Raw genomic sequence first — 16,928 nt, 5'->3', positions numbered from 1 at the left:
GGGCGCTGTCTGACCCGAGCTCTCCTCCCCTTTTACTTCTCCTGGAGAACGTGGGGTCTCTGCTTCATATCCCTCTTTGTTCGGAATCTAGCTTCCCAGTTAGTTTACAATAGCTTGGTTTCCAGGAAGTGGTGTGGAGGTAGGAATGCACTGTTCCCTCACGTACTGTGTAGTTACCTGGCATGGTTTCCACAGGAGCATCGCAGGTACCTTGTTTGGAGAGGCGGTGCAGGAGGGGAAGGCTGAAGGTGCCTCTGTATTGCTTATCTGTGGTGTTGCTTTGGGGTGATGGCTACGAAGCTGTTAAGGACACGAGGCAGTGGGAGGAGTCGGGGTGCTCAAGTTAGCACAGTTAGGGACTTGAGTATGTACAGGTGAAGCTGTGTGATTTCACCTTGAAGTCTTTATTCTGGGTTTATTCGACTTCTTAAATGTGCAGAGGAAAATTAAGATTATTTTTCTAAAACTGCCTTTTAAACGCTCTAAACAGTGCTGGGTGTCTTTTGAAGGAGCTTAAATATTTATGAAATGAATGGAATGCTTTCAAACTATCCTATTGTTACCAGAATCATAGTTAAGCTGCACTACTCGTAATAGGAAGATATACTTCCTGACAGTTATGATTCACTAAAACCTGAAACTAACTCGTTTCTTTAGTTTGTATGCACCTTTCTGCTCTAGCTGCGCTGGACCGCTCGCCATCCTGCACCGTGGCATGTGCTTTCAAGATTCTGCTTGCTCATGTGCTGTTTCCTCTGCTTGGAATGTGCTTCCCCCTTCCCCTCCATCTGGTGAACCGCTACTCATCCAAGGCCCAGCTCCATTGTCTCCATGTCTGTGAAGCCTGCTCTGCATTCTCCAGGCAGAACCGGTCCCTTTTCCTGCAGTGCCTCCCTGGTGCTTTGCCGTTGTATTTGTGATTGTTTGTCTGCTTCAGCTAGACTGTGAGCTCCACGAGGGCAGGGCCTGTGTCTTGTTTAGTTTTTTTATGTATAGTCCAAAGCCTAGCGCATGGTAGGTACTTAATAAACATTTGCTTCGTGTTTATTTGGTTTATTATTCACCTCATTCTAGAACTTTATAGTGGTTATATATGTTTATTGAATAAATTAATATACCATACATTATTTTGGAAATGTCTTTTATTATCATTGTTTTCTGAAACTCTATCTGAATTTTTCTGGGCGTGGTCTTATTTGTGCCTCTGATTTTATTTTAGTTAAGTAGTCAGAAAATGGAGTTTTTCATTTTTTTTTAAAGTAAGCTCTCTTTTGGAGTAACATGAACATTGAATATCTCTATAAAGCAGAAAACGTACTTGTGGGTAATTAATAATTATACATATGTGGTAATAGAAGTGAATAGATCCTAGTTCTGATTTGAATATAGAATTGACAGAAATTACCAATGAATTGAGTGTAGAAGATGACACAGAAGACTCAAGTGTGAGCCCTTAGATTTTAGTTAGACTGAGTGACTAGGTAGATTTGATTGCCATTTACTGAGATTGCCTTGGGGAAGAATTTATATGGGTGAATAAAATAAACTCAGCTTTGAATACAGTAAATTCAGCTTTGAGTGTGAGATACTTGTCAAACATCCAAACGGAGATATCATGTGTGCAACTGGTATACTGATGGAGAGGTTTGAGCTGGAAAGTCATTAGCACCTAGGTAGTATTCCAAGTAATGGGACTGGAGATGATTGATAGATAGATCTGGAACCAAGCTCTGAGAAAATCCAATAATTAGAATTTGCTTAGAGTAGAAGGAATCAGCAAAGTGGATTGTGACATGATTGCTGGTAAGGTAGTAGAGACATGGGAGAGGACAATGTTTCAAAAAGGAACGTGGTCTGTTAACTTTGATTGCTGCTGAAAGGTGGATGCAGGAAGACAGGAATTTCCATTGAGTTTGGCAGCATGATGGTTATTAATAACCTTGATAACAGTAGTCTCACTGGGAAGAGAAGCCAGACTGGATTGGGCTGAAAGTGAATGAGAGTTGAAATTGGTCAGCGTGGACAATTCTTTCAATAAATTTTCTTGGCTAAGGAGGAGAGTCACTAGATGGTGGATGAGAGGGTTGCCTATTTGGTTACTCTCCCATCTTAAAGGCTTTGGAAAGGTTAAGAAGAAAGGAGTCTGTAACACAAGTGAAAAAACCACAGAGGTTTAATTAATAATACATCTGCAGTGTACTAACAATGATGGGGACCATGGAGTCTACTGGGTAGGGAGGAATGTGAAAGAGGTTATGGAAGAGTAAGAAAATAGGTCATTCAGTGGATAGGAGATACCAATGGCTTCAAAGAATGCAGTCCTAAGTGAGTTGCAAGGATAAGAAGTAGCAATTGGAGAGTTAGATGCTTGATGGAGATACTGGAGATGGTGCAGTTACTGGTGTTGACAAGCCTGTGCCTATTTTAGGTGGGTGAGATTGGGTGGAAGAGTGGATCAGAAGACTCAGGATGTGGGTGAATTATCTACATGGGTATTGAGGCCCCTAAGAATGAGGACAAGAGCTGAGATGGGGAGGAAGATACAAAACAGAAACTGAAGTCTTTCATGAATGAAGGGGAAGGCAGGGAGGAAGGGTGGAGTACAGTCAGAGGATTGTGAGCTTCAGAGGAGCTCATGTTTCTGAAGAAGCAAAAATGGGAAAATGCGTTGAGAGAAACGAGGAGAGAGAAGGGAAGCTGTACCACTTCTTGGTCCTTAGATAGGTAGTGGTAAGTTAAAAAGAAGAAACCCTCAGAGCCGCTCAGGGTCTTTGTGCTTCTGTGCCGTTGCTCCCAAGGGGAACAAGTTAGAGCAAATGTCTGCAGAAGACAAACTAGGGATGTCCTCTTCGGTCGGAAGGGCAGACCCGTGAATTATTGTTCATCTGAATTTAAAATGGTTGCTTTAAGTGAGAGTGTATTTGTGAGAAGAGCTCTGGGATAGAAGTTTTTTTTTAATTAAAAAAATTTTTTAATTATTTATCTTTTATTGAAGTATGGTCAGTTTACAATGTTATGTTAGTCTGGTGTACAGCATAGTGATTAAGATAATGCATATATATTTGATTGTATTTCATTCCTAAAACAACCTTTGTGTGTACATATACTGCAATATAATTCTAATATTAACCACCTGGAATTAGCTGACTTCACAAATAAAGATCACAGTCCCCGCCCCCCCCCAAAAAAGAAGAAAAGCCTTTATTTGAGAGAACTTTAGGGGAGATAGGATCTTTGAGGGGCAGCCAAGTTTCAGTAAAGTCCAGAAACTGGAGAGAATGTTTAGAGAAAATATTGAGGTTATAGGAGGGCCTGCTGCCCGGTCATTCAAGAGCATGCAGTGTAAGGACGGGGGTGGGGATGGGTAAGATTAGGGGATTGGTTTTCAAACTTCGGATCATTGAATCAGTGTAATTGTTCAAGACTAGAATTTTTAAGATATGAAATACAATAGGTTAGAAAATAGCGCACACATCCCAATTAGTAAGGGTAAGTATTTTAGATGATTTTTGTGATACTGTATACCCTTGTGTATACCGAGTAATGATGTAAAGTATATATTTCTTCTCTTGGCTGAAGTCGGAAAAGTTTGAGAGCCACTGAACTAGGAGGTAGCTGTACAGAATATTATGGGGATGAGTGCTGGGTGATGACTTATGATCTGGGGGACTTGGCTGTTGTTACGAAGATTGGATGTGGGGTGTGATGGATTAATTTTGATAACTGCTAGAGCAGAGTACACAAGCAGTTGAAATATTACTGTCCTGACTTTTTAGAAAGGAGGTCCGTGTATCTGCTGGATAACTATTGTAAACAAACTTAGAACTTTCTTAGGCAACTCGGACCTGTCTGGAACTCTGAGCTCTGAAAGAACTGGCTGTATTCCTGCCTTGATTCTCAGCCTCTTACATGAGTGATCTGTTACAGGACTGCTCGGCAGAGTGTGGGCTCCTTAAACTCGTTTGCTTACCTCCCTAAGGGGGAAAAGTTTTACTGTTTGGAGCAAGCCGAATTCTCACTGAAGTTTTTAGGATCCAAAATTGATTGGCTGTTTGTCTCCAAGTTAATATCATTCTTACCTGTTAAAGTTTCTGTGTTCAACCAAGCAATCACCTGTCTCATCCCTGTAATTTATCCATTGATGTCCTATTATTTGACCTTACACTTTGTTCCAAGGTTTTAATCTCCATACCAGTCTCCTCAGGTCTGGAAGCACTGTGCTAAATTTAGGTTATTTTCTATATGGATGGAAAGTCGTTACGGCAAGTAAGTTTCAGTGAGATGACTTAAGTTTTCAGATCCGTAACCAAAGAATATTTTTCCTGAATCATAGCTCTCTAACAGCAACATGGCATGTTCCCTGCCAGTGTACATAGTTTGTTTTGATGTCTGAATCTCATGTTGGCTGTCTGCTGAGTTCTAAATTCTTTGCAGTCTTTATTTCCCATTATTTCATGATATAACATCACTATGATTGACAGCGACTTTGCCAAGAGCACCATGTGTAGACTGAGGATTATTTTCCCATGGGATGCTTATGTAGGGCTGGCTGTGTGACTCAGAGGAAGACGCTGCTATGTACCCATCAGCATAACTTAACGTTAAATAGTCATAAATGGAACAAGTCTGAGGATTATTTTACATTGGTAATCTTGAGGTATATGATACAGACGACTATGCTGAATAATTCTGAGATAGACATTGTAGACTACATGGAGTCAATATTTTCCACTTATGTAGCATGTGTATGTTTAAGGCTGAAAATGAGACTATTCAAAGACTGTAACACAAGGCCTTATGTGTAACAGACATTTTATGCATTTATTCCAAAGAAATTTTTTTTTAGCATATTCCATGTGCTCAGGCAGTATTCCACATTCTGGAAATACAGTAGAGGAAATTTGTGTGTTTGTAAACTTACATTGTAGTGGGATGAGAAACTAATACACAATTTAAATATTAAAGGTACACAGTGAATGAAGTAAGAATGGTTGAGATTGACTAGGGGGCTGCTTTAGGCTGAGTACTCAGGAAAGTTTTCTTTGAGGGTGTGATTTTTAGGCCCAGATCTGAATGAGAAGGAGTCAGCTGTACAAAAACCAGAAGGAAAAGGGAATAGTGCAAAATCCTTTGAGGCAGGATGCATTTAACATATGAAGGTAGAAAGCAAGCCACAGTGACTGGAGGTTAGTGAAAGTTCAATGAATGAATAAAGGAAGAAAGGGTAAGCTGTAGCAAGAGACAGTAGGACTATAGGTGACCTTTGAACAAAACGTTTGAACCTCACGCCTCCACTTACATGTGCATTTTTTCAATAGCAAATATCGCAGTGCTACACAATCAAGGGTTGATTGAATCTGTGAATGCAGAACCATGGATCCAGAGGGCTGACTATAAGTTATGTGTGGATTTTCAGTTGTGGGGAGGGTCGATGCCCCAAACCTTCATGTTGTTCAAGGGTCGACTGTATTTAGTGTTCTCTTGTCCGAAGAACTTCTAATTTTCGCATATGCAGAAATAACCTTAGTAAATAAATAAAGGGCATTTATTTCCCTTCTGCTAATAAATGAAGATAATAAGCAAGTTGTTATCACCTAACAATGCTTTCATTCTTCGGCTAATTTGAGCTAGGTATTTAGATACGGATTTGGATAAAATTGCTAGAAAGCAAAAAGCAAACAGAACTTTATAGTCCGTTCAGTATGAGAGTAGATTTAGCACATTGTAAGTTAGTGTTTCAGATGTATCCAAGTGCAATAGATAGACCTTTTGAGACGGTCTGGGCTTGGCTTTTGTGCTACAAATGAAGGTAGATTTGGGGACGTAGTTCCCCACGGTACAGCTTTGGCAGGATTTATTTTGGATGCCTGGGTTTCTGTTGGCGATTGAGTCAGTTTCACCAAGTTCTGTTAAGTCCTGAAGAGTTACTTGACTCTGTAGACTCTAGGTCAGCTAGAGAATTAAGCCCTATAGAAACCAGTTTGTGTGACTTTCTACAATTCTAAGGGTGTGTACTCAGCTAGTGCCAACTCAGACATAAAGGAGATAATTAATTCCAGACACAGATGCCTTAGTTTGAGTAGAGCTGCTCTAGCCATCTGTTTGAAACTCCTTAGTATCTTTTCCCATCAGTCCTTTTATGACCTTATAGTAACTAAAGCTCTCAGAAGTAATTTTTTTAAACAAAACTCTTCAAAACTTACTTTCAATGATGAATTTCAGTCCTATACCTCTTCAATTAATTGCAAGTATATATCCTTTTTTAATGAGCTCAAAGTGTAGTCCACCCATTTTATTACTTTTTAAAATATGATCCCATTGATCTCCTTAAAAAAAAAAAAAAGAACTTGTTCCTCACTTAGGATACTATATGAAGTGGATTTTCAGTATAAAATCATAGATCCCAGATGTATTTTTCTTTACTTTTTGCAGAAACCTATGAAGGTTGCACCACCTTGTGAATATACTAAAATCCGCTGAACCGTGTAGTTTAAAGTGGTGAATTGTACGGTGTGTGAATTATGTCTCAAAAACTGAAGGACTATAAAGCACTTTGCATTGTTGGCTTTTGATTTTTATGGAAAGGCATTAGCTGTCAGCTACTGTGTATCCTGGAGCAAATCTGAAATTACTTTTTTGAAGATAATCTTGGTTCAACCTAAAGATACCACTTAGGCTCGCCTTTTTGTGAAACGGGATGGCTTTCCTTCCGAGAAAGCTTAGTAAGTTACATTTGTAAGTGTTAATAGCATCTTGAATAACAGGTTAATGCTGAACTTAATAGAAACAGCTGCTGTTTATTCAGAATTTGTGTGTCAACATAACTGTAAGCTATAACCCTATTTTGTTAATTGTTGTCTTCCCCTGACCCTGACAATGTAAGCTCCGAGGTGGGGGCTTTGGTGTTTTGTAAATGACTCTGTTCCCAGCATGCACTCACAGATGGTAAGCTCTCAATATTTGTTCAAGACTGAATGGAAGCTGCACCAGCGGTAGCATCTTACATGCATGATCTCGTTTGATCTTTGTAAGAGTCTTGTAAACAGTTACTGTTATTATCTTCATTTATGGATGAGGAAAGTGGCCTTAGAAAAATAAAGACTTCTCAAATCGGGGCATGAATATCTCTTGGGGGTATGCAAAGCCACAGAATTAAAATGGTACTTGAATGATACTTGGAAGTGTCAGTTTTATTTGAACATTTTTGGGTAGGAAGAGCAGCATTTTTACATGACAACAAACAGGACTAATTTTAAAAATTAAATGCAGAATTTGCATGAATTTTAAGGGTAAAATGAATCCTCAAGACTCTTGTCATAGTATATGTACAATTGTGAGCTATTTACTGAATATACTGTATTTTAACACCAGGCTAAGAAAAGTGGTATTTAGAATATATAGTTTAAGTTCCTGCTGTTCAAACTTTGCCACGTGAAAGGCTTTACATGGTATCACAGCATGGGTAGTTTTAAAGGGGTTGTTTCTATGTCCTTCCTTCTGAGAATGTATCTAAGACAGAGGTACAGGTTCTTCCCCCCATCAGCTCCCCTTTCATAGTCAGCTTTCTCCCATTTTACAGAAGAATAGCACACCTCTCGCTTGTTCGTGGTTTTACTGTGGTATGGAATGTTTGATCTCCAATAAAGGAACAGTTTGAAATGTTGGTGATGACACTGACAAAATGGATGACTTGGTAACAGTCAAGTCTTTCTGCTAATACAGTTCTTCGCCTGCAGTAAAATTTATTAAGCGTTAATGTAGATGTTGATTATTAAAATTTTTTGATGGTTCACTATGTGATATTTTAACATAGTACTCAAAAGAAGGCCAAAGAATTAAGTGACAGACTAAAATTCCTTCATTTTCTCATTTATGTGAACAAGGTTTCTCGGTGTTAACATAAAAAAAATGAAGAATAGGAACAGAATTGATATTAAATCTTGTCCCATTCTAGCAGATAGTAATACTCATCCAAGGCCATGGAGTTCATTTTTTAAATAAACAATTATTTTATATGTATGTATATATATAATTTTTATAGACTGTGTTCAATAATTATTTATTAAAATGTGTAATTTACCATTTTTTGTCAATTATATACTATTAATTGTAATAAACCAGAAGTCACTTATTTATTTTTTAATCACTAAGCTTTGTGGTCACAGAAAGTTAAATAACTACGATAATAAATGATTAATTAAACATTTTCAAGTATAAAATAGGAAATAATTCTGGAAATGGAATATTAGTCCAAAGAGAAAAAGGAGTGAAATAAAATGAATTATTGTTGAAGAGTTTGTTCCTTTATACATGGTTGATGGTGGGTATATTTAGATTCTGTTAGACACACTGTAACATGATATAATAATTTATTATTGAAGTGTCAGTATTTAAAATATCTGGTAAATGCATCCTTTGCAACTCTTTAAAATATGGAATATTCTTGATGGCAAGTTTACAATGTAGGGCGGATATATGAATATATATGTTTTTTGATTTTAGTGGGTAGGAATGAAACAGTATTTGAAAACTACTGGTTGATGACACATGCTCTTCACCCACCTCTTTAGTCACCCTCTTTGCTAGCCTTACTCAGGTTGGGTCACTGAAAGTCTGCACGATCATCAGACCACACTGGTTCAGTCATTTTCATCTTCACTGAGTTGTCCTTTAAATATGTTCTCAGCTTTTATGGAAGGTCACTGGAAGAAGAAACAGCACTTGGAAGTCTGCTTAATATTTGTTGTGATGTTAAGTGTCTTTAACTTTTTTTCCCTAGATTTAATACCAGAACTGTTTTTGTTTTTCTCATTAACTGGTATGCTTCCTCCTTTCTGACTGTGGTATCTGTATAATTTAATGTTTCTCTTTTCACCCACACCCCCAGAAAGTTCACATCTACATTTGATGCTCAGCTCTAGTATCTGTCACTATTAACCTTTGGCAAGGAAATTTGTTTTCTCCTCGTCCTTGATTTTTAACAATTTTTAAATTAATTTTTATTGCATATTTGGCCTTTGTGAGTTTCAAAGCATCTTCTCAGATATTAATTGGAAAGAGATGAAGTAAAAACTTACAAAATAAAAAAAGATTTATTTTTGTTCATCCCAGGGGAATAGAATAAACCCTCAAAAATTATTTGAGTTACTTGAATACTTCCTGCTTAATATACACATTATTATAAAATACATTAAACTTTGATTTGAACAGCCTGTATACTGAGATTCATCAAAGTTTGGAAAATTTTAGTTCTAATATTAGAATGTGTGTGTTTGTCAGTTTAATTTTATAAGGAACTTCTGTTTCACTTTTTTTTTTAATATTAAAGGGAAGATTTCAGGTATCTGAATAGCTTTAATCTTGTCCCATAAAGTATTTGCTTTGTAACTCCTAAGTTTATGGCAGATGGGTGGTTATTTAGAAAAACTCAGACAGCAACGGGGCATGAAGGACTCTGACAGTGTTCAAGGAAGAGCAGTAATAAAATTTACTGTTTTTCTAACAGTTTCTGGGAAAACCAGTTAGTCCAGCTTTTCAGATTACGTGACACTGTTGTAGAACACAAAGTTAATTAGTACAAAAATTCTGTCTGTGTTCAGAGCTTTCAGTCAGTTAAAAGGAGAAAAAAATAATAAATACCAAAATAAGATCAAGAGAAGAGCCATGCAGCACACTCTTGAGTAATCTCATTCCATGACACTGGGAAATGAACTGTTTCATCGTCAGACAGTGGAAGCGAATGGTATATTTTAAATAGTTTTAGCCAGCTTTTTCTTCAAACTTTTAATTTATTGCAGCACAAACATAAGTTAATGGGAAAAAAAAGACCAATCTTACCATTGTGGCACCAGTAGTTTTACATGTTCCATGCTTGTTCCTAGTCTGCGTGGATTCAGGATTTTATAGTTTAGAATCGTTTAGACTAGTCTTTGCTGCTGCCAGTCATCCTCAGTAACACTGAGAATCTTAACAGGCTCGACTGTGTGTGCTCAGACAGTCACTATATACTTCTTTGTCTACTGGTACCATCTTTGTTCTAATACCAGCACAGTACATTGCTCTTTATTAAAGACCAAAAACACTAAAAACTAAATAAGGTATTGTTAGTGATAGGTACTAATTATAACTAATTATGACAGAAGTTCTTCGTAAGCATTTATATATCAAGCTTCTTTAGGATTGAATATTGACTATTTTATAGGTTGAGTGGCTTCACTTAGGGCCTCAGGATAATCTAGATGTTATAAATCAGGGTGGTCCAAACCCTCTGCACATCACAGAACTACCAGGAGAGCTTTAAAAAAAAAATTCTTGGGTCCCACACTTTTTAGAGATGGCATCCTAAGTGGTTACTCAGCAGCCTGTCGGCCAAGTGTGCCTACCTCTAAATCAAATTTATTTGGGAAAACCATAAAGATAAAGTGAAATGCCTGAAATAGCATTATTTATTTATGATGAATACATCTCTTAAAGGTAAGCACGTACATTGTGAGAAAACTGAGTGAGAGAAAAGAATGAGAAGCATGACCAGTACGCACAGCGAGGAGGAGTGTGTGGGGGTGGGTTGGGGGTGGGGTGGAGGCACATTTACCAGTGAGTCCAAATAATACTGTAATTCTAATAAGGGTCGGATTAATTTATTGTGGTCCTTACCTTTCTAGTCATCCTACTATTCTTTAAGCACATTTCACAATCTTGATACCCAAAGGGCTCAGACAGTTACCACAAATGTGAGTTGTGGACTTTTGCAAAAGGAGAACCCTTACCACCTCTAGTGGGCAGCCACCACTTGTCAGTCATGGCCTGTGTGGGCTGAGTCAGGCCAGTATTTCTAGATCTTTGGGTTTTTAAGTGAAGCTAGAGTTCTGGATTTTACGTGAATTTTATTTGTAGATGTTGGCTTAATTTATTAAAGACACTACAAAACGAAACAAAAGGCATCTATAGGTTAGGCCTGGTTTCCCTGCCACCAGTGTGCAATCTTTGTCTGAGGGCAGTGGCGGTCCAGGTGTGGTCCCTGGACCTGCAGCAGCACCTGGGCCGTAAGGGAAATGCACATTCCCAGGCCCCACCTCAGACCTCCTGAGTCGGAACTTCTGGGCGTGCGGCCCAGCAGTCTGTGTTAATAAGCCCTCTGGGTGACGCTGGTGCATAGTGAAGTTGGAGAACCACTGTTTTGGAGTCTGGAAGTTGATATAATTTTTGTCTGGAGATGTAAAGATAAAGCTCATTGAATATCCTGTAGATTTAGCAAGTATATTTCTATACTAAAACTATGATAGATATATCTCTCAGGTATACATGATCTTTAATATTTTTTGCCAAAATCAGAATACACAATGATTAAATCACATTTTGTCCTTTTTCTTTCTCCAGCACCCTGCCCCACTGTTGGAGTATTTTAAATGAACTTAGCAATTCTGTGCCACCGTTTGTTTTCACTGGAACACATCTTAACATTTTTTTACTAGCCAATTAAAAGAGGATAAGTCTGTTGTTTGACTTTCTGAAACTTCCATGTTAAGTTTCTATTTGAAAAGTTTTAAGTGTGCGATAGGATATAAAAAATGAATCTTCCTCCTTATATTGTTCTAAATTGAGTTCTGCTTGCGAGAATTAGAAGAACCATTTCTAATTATCTTTTTTTACACAGGAGAAGATTAACTTATGTGGTTTTATGTAAGCCTGACCCCCTGACAGCTGTTTATATTTTAATGACCACGTGTACCATTATTTTCCTACATTCTCAGAGTGTAGAAATGATTGTTGTCCTGCAAGCCCCCCATCTCTTTTGTATAACCCAACCTTAAACATATTTGTTCATTTCTAAGTCCCTAGTATCTTGCTAATCAAATTAATTATGAATTTTATATAGAGAATTTTCTTACATTTAAAAGTATACAAAAAGCTTTTTATGAGAAAACTTCACGTAAGTCTTACATAATAACATGCTTAAGATGCACTTTACAGTTTTAAAATGATGAGATTGAGAAGTTTGGGACAATCTAATTTAAAGTAGTGGATATAGAATTAATAGTTCATTTAATTATATTTATATATAATGTTTATTAATTAAAACACTTATGTCCACAGGGTAAACCAGACTTGAATACAACATTGCCAATTAGACAAACAGCATCAATTTTCAAACAACCAGTAACCAAAGTCACAAATCATCCTAATAATAAAGTGAAATCAGATCCACAACGAATGAATGAACAGCCACGTCAGGTAAGGATCTAATTGGTTCTCCATTCTTATTTTTCAGAAGATTCTGGTATTTTTACCAGACATAGTTCAAGTATACTCTGGTTAAAATGGAATATATTTGGAAAGAAAATTGTTTTATATTCTAGGCTATTACACGAATGCTGGAGAATAACTCTAATATGACATTTAGGTAAAATGTTTTAAGAAAAAAAATAAGTTAATTAGAAATAAATCTAAATTTAGCATTAAGGACATTTGTATGCTTTTGTGTGGTAATGTACATCAGACTTGGTTCTGCTAATCTTAGTCTTTTATAAAGATTATCTTTCCAGGGGTAATATTTCCTAAGGGGATGAAGCATGCAGTTTGTGTTGCTTAGTTTAAAAATATATTCTATTATTTGGAAACTACTTTTTGTCCTGATTTCTTATTACATGAAAGCGGTCCCTCCCCTTTTGAAAAACAGAATTAAATAAACTTTGGTTAATATGGTATATTGTCCTGTGACTTCCATTTTTGTATAAATTGCATTTATTTTTCTCTTTCTTTATTGCTTCAAGCTGTATTCCACCAGAATCTTTTCTTAGAAAAAAAGTTTTATCTGAAAGGCCTCCCTGCTGCTTAATAATGCCTCAGAGCCAGGAGAGGGAGACTTGACAAAATGCTTAAACTTTCCAAGTAACCTTGCTTATTCACTCCCTAATTGTGGTCAAAAGATTAGGTACGTCATGAAATTTTAGTAGCAATTGGGGTGAGGGAGTGGAGGGAGAAACATCTGTGCATTTTTTTCTCTCCTTTCTCTGCCTCCTCCCACATAAGGGTCAGAAACGCTGATTTACCTACGACAATTACCTTTTGCTCTCGTATTCCCCTTTTAGATGGCTCACTCCACCTTTTCATTTGAATTTTGTTTTTCACTAGTCCCTCAAGTGTCTCATCTCCAGACTTCATAAAGGATTGGGCCAAAACTTTCAGACAGTTGCTCTAAAAGAAACTACATAAAGAAATTCAGTTCCCACATCCTCTGTAGTGTTTTTTCCTCTTCAGGTGAGCCAGGAAAACAGAAGATATTTGGAGCCACATTGGATCAGCATCTTGCTATAGATGTCTCAAGATTTGAAGTTCTAAACTTGCTTTACTGTTGGTCCCCAAGAGATTCAACAGGGGCCATGTAAGTGTATCACATCCAATATAAAAGATGCGTACCTGCATGTGCCTTTAGGCTCTTGTCACCACTTAGGTTTTCTTTGGGCCATTCAGCTTCCTGTACCAGGCTTTTCCCTTCTGTTTTACTACTGCACCCAGCGACAGTCACCAAACCGCAGTAGTTGCAGTGTATTCATGAAGGCAGGGAAGGAATTCTGCCATTCTGAACTTTGCCCACCTTGATAAAGCCATTCCCTGATTGTATTCTTTCTCAGATACTGTCTAAAGTCTTGCACATCTTGTCCTTTGGCTTTTTGGTGATTGTAAAATCGTTTCCTTGTAAAGATTTTTATTAATTGAAAAATTTGGAAGTGTGTAATTGGGTAAGACAGTTTGCTTCAAAAAGCCCAAAAGATAAAGAAAGTAGAATAACTAATAATATTAGTTCTGGACTGAAAATCTGAGTTGTCTTATTGAGAACAGATAGTGTTTAGCAGATTTTATCCTCATCATTACCTTGCCAAATCATTCTCAATACAGTCTGTAAACAAATATTTTGGTTAAAGGCCAACCGAGTAGCAAATTATGGTCATTTTGTCAGTAATTTGTTTTCTGCACCTAACTTCAGTCACAAATTTTGAAAACTGCAGTAATTATATTTACTGGGCATTTATCTGGCTATAAAGATATTGGTAACCTAGATTTTTAAACTGAAGTAATCAGATTTGTCGCTCCTTATTCTTTGGTGTGTTGATTAGTTTTAAGTTTTCCTTCTTTAATTAAGGTTTCTGAGATTGTCCTCAAATGAAAAGAATATGTCAAAAATGCAAAATCATCCCCTTTGCCCTCGCCCCTCCAAAAATCCACTTACGTCATTTCAGCCAAGATCTTCTGAGGGTTTTATCTTTTAGCTTTCATAGACAGGGAGTGTTAAAATTATTTAGGAGATTACTTCTCCAAATGTTTGGACTGTTTTTCACATTATCCTCTTGTTGCCTGACAGTTTTTGCTGGATGTTTTTGATTATAAAAAGACATTAGTTGTCTCTCCCTCTTCTTTATCTTGAACATAAGAATCGAAATAATATTTGATTACTGTCTCACTAATAGGATTTCAAAATATAGGGCTGTGCATTGGGTAAACATATGAAAATAGTAAGGAGACATCTTTTGTATTAAGTGTTTTTAAAACCGTGATCTGTCATCCTGACTATTTCAGTTTAGATTCAGGTTTTTTAGTAAAGGAAAGATACTGATTTTAATTATATTCTGACATACATATGGCAGATGACTGCCATTGAGCTATTGTTGAGGAAATAGTTGGCAAAACATACATAGGGAAAATGATTTTTTCCAATTTTGGTGTATTTGGCATAGCTGTTTTGAACTAGATTGGTAATATAAATTGCCAAATTTTTGACTTGGAGAAGTTATTTTGATCACAAGATTAAATTAACTAGACAATGAGTTTTCTATTTTTGAGGTTCCTGCATATATAAATATTTTTATCTTAACTGTATCACATCCTTTTAATAAGATATTTCAAGCTAATGGTATTTTAATTCCTTTTGGAATGTTAAAGATTGAGACCTAGAACTAGGATTTGATTTTTGGATCTTTTACCTTGAATAGGTTTGAAGTTATTAGTCTAGATGTGAGGCAACTGTAGAAATTAAAAATTCTGCTTTTATATAACAAACATCCTATGCTTAGGTCTGTCTACATGGCAGTCTAATTTGAATTCTGTAAAATATATAAATTATGAATTTCTGATCTATCCACTCCCTGAAAATGCCTTAGCTTTAAAAGTGCAATCAAGGATATATAAATAACTGTGCATTAAACAGAATTCAGCAGTGATTTCTGCCTATAATTAAAATTATAAGATAGAAATGACATTTGAAATACCTGGTTATGATAGGATAAGTAGCCAGCCTGTTTTATATATACTATCAGCATAGTTAGTAAGTACTTGTCTTTTCATTAGATTAAAAAGAAATCTGGAGTGCGCTGGAGGGAACTCTACCAGCTATAAGACTCTTATCCCAAACAGTAAGATCATTAAAAGATCCTTATTTGGCCAGGAGTGTAAAATACTTCTAAATTCTTTTTAATCTAATCAAACTGAGGTTTTTTGTTTTTGTTTTTGTTTTTTTTTTTTTGGCTGTTGAGGGTGTCTTTCCTAGCTCTCTTTTTTCAACATATGAAGAACTCACGTATCTGCTTCTTTCTTATTTCTTCGATGCTGTCATCTTTGATACTTTCTGGTCTCTTGCTTTTTCTTTTTTATCCTCAAATCAAAGAAATTTCATCTGTGAGCCATTACTTCTTCCTTTAATTAAAGCTGATAGCCTTTAGGTGTTTCTGATAGTCTCTGAATATTAATTACATTTCTTAACGAATACTCACTTTTTTTTCCTAAAAAGTAAATATTTAAATCAGTGAAGAAGTGAATTTAAATCTTCCATTTGATCCTAGATTTTTTTTCTTTTTCTTTTGTTAGCTAATTCTTTGTTCAAAGGATATAAAACTTTACTTAACTCTATTCCAGAAGCAAGTCTTTTTTTTTAGAATGATTTTTTTCCAGCTTTATCAAGATATAATTGACATATGGCATTATGTAAGTTTAAGGTGTACAAAGTAATGATTTGAATGTATATATGTATACATTGTGAAGTGATTACCACCATACGGTTAGTTAATGCATTCATCACCTCACATAATGACCATTTTGTGTGTGTATGGTGGTGGTGGTGAGAACATTTAAGATCTCTCTCAGCAATTTTCAGGTATACAATACAGTATTGCTAACTGTAGTCACCACGCTGTACATTAGGTCCCCAGAACTTGTTCATCTTATACCTGCAAGTTTGTACCCTTTGACCAACATCTCCGCATTTTCCCTACCCTTAGCGCCTGGCAGCCACCATTTTACTCTCGTTTCTGTGTCAGACTTTTTAAGATTCCACATATAGGTGACATCATACATTATTTGCTTTCTCCTTTTGACTTATTTCATTTAGGATAATGACCTCAAGGTTCATCTATGTTATTGCAAATGACAGGATTTCCTTCTTTTTTATAGCTGATAATATTCCATTGTGTGTATGTGTGTATGTATATTTGCAATAACATAGATTTCATTTCCTTTGGATATATACCCAGAAGTGCGATTGCTGGATCATATGACAGTTCTAGTTCTAATTTCTTGAGAAACCTTCATAATGTTTTCCATCATGGCTGCACCAATTTACATTCTTACCAACGGTTCATGAGTGTTCCCTCTCCTTTACTTCCTGGCCAGCACTAATTTCTCATCTTTTTGATGATAACCAAGAATGACTTTTTAAAGGTGTTAGAATACATTTTCTAGATGAAATATAAATTTTAAAAACATATACTTTAAAGACATTGTGTGTGAAAAGTTTATAAAAGGTTTTATATTCAGTTATTATAACCCTAAAGATTACTGTTCATTGCTGGTATTCTAACGTTTACTTCTTCCTAACCTCTGACAGTTGAAAAATTTCTAGTTTGGTCTTTATTATAATGCTTTTATGACTAAGAAATAGA

General features: G+C 36.3%; 1 protein-coding gene across 1 annotated transcript in view; it reads left to right on the top strand.

The window, feature by feature from the left end:
- Positions 1-16,928, top strand: part of MBD2 (methyl-CpG binding domain protein 2) — a 59,108-nt gene that overhangs the window by 14,700 nt on the left and 27,480 nt on the right. Inside the window, exon 3 of the mRNA XM_074355440.1 lies at positions 12,094-12,231. Coding sequence (XP_074211541.1) covers positions 12,094-12,231 — 138 coding nt within the window. The remainder of the gene's footprint in view (positions 1-12,093; positions 12,232-16,928) is intronic.

This window comes from Camelus bactrianus, chromosome 30 (genome assembly GCF_048773025.1).
Source record: "Camelus bactrianus isolate YW-2024 breed Bactrian camel chromosome 30, ASM4877302v1, whole genome shotgun sequence".
NCBI lineage: Eukaryota > Metazoa > Chordata > Mammalia > Artiodactyla > Camelidae > Camelus > Camelus bactrianus.
Note: the sequence above shows the minus strand (reverse complement) of the source record. Positions and strands in the feature narration are given on the sequence as shown.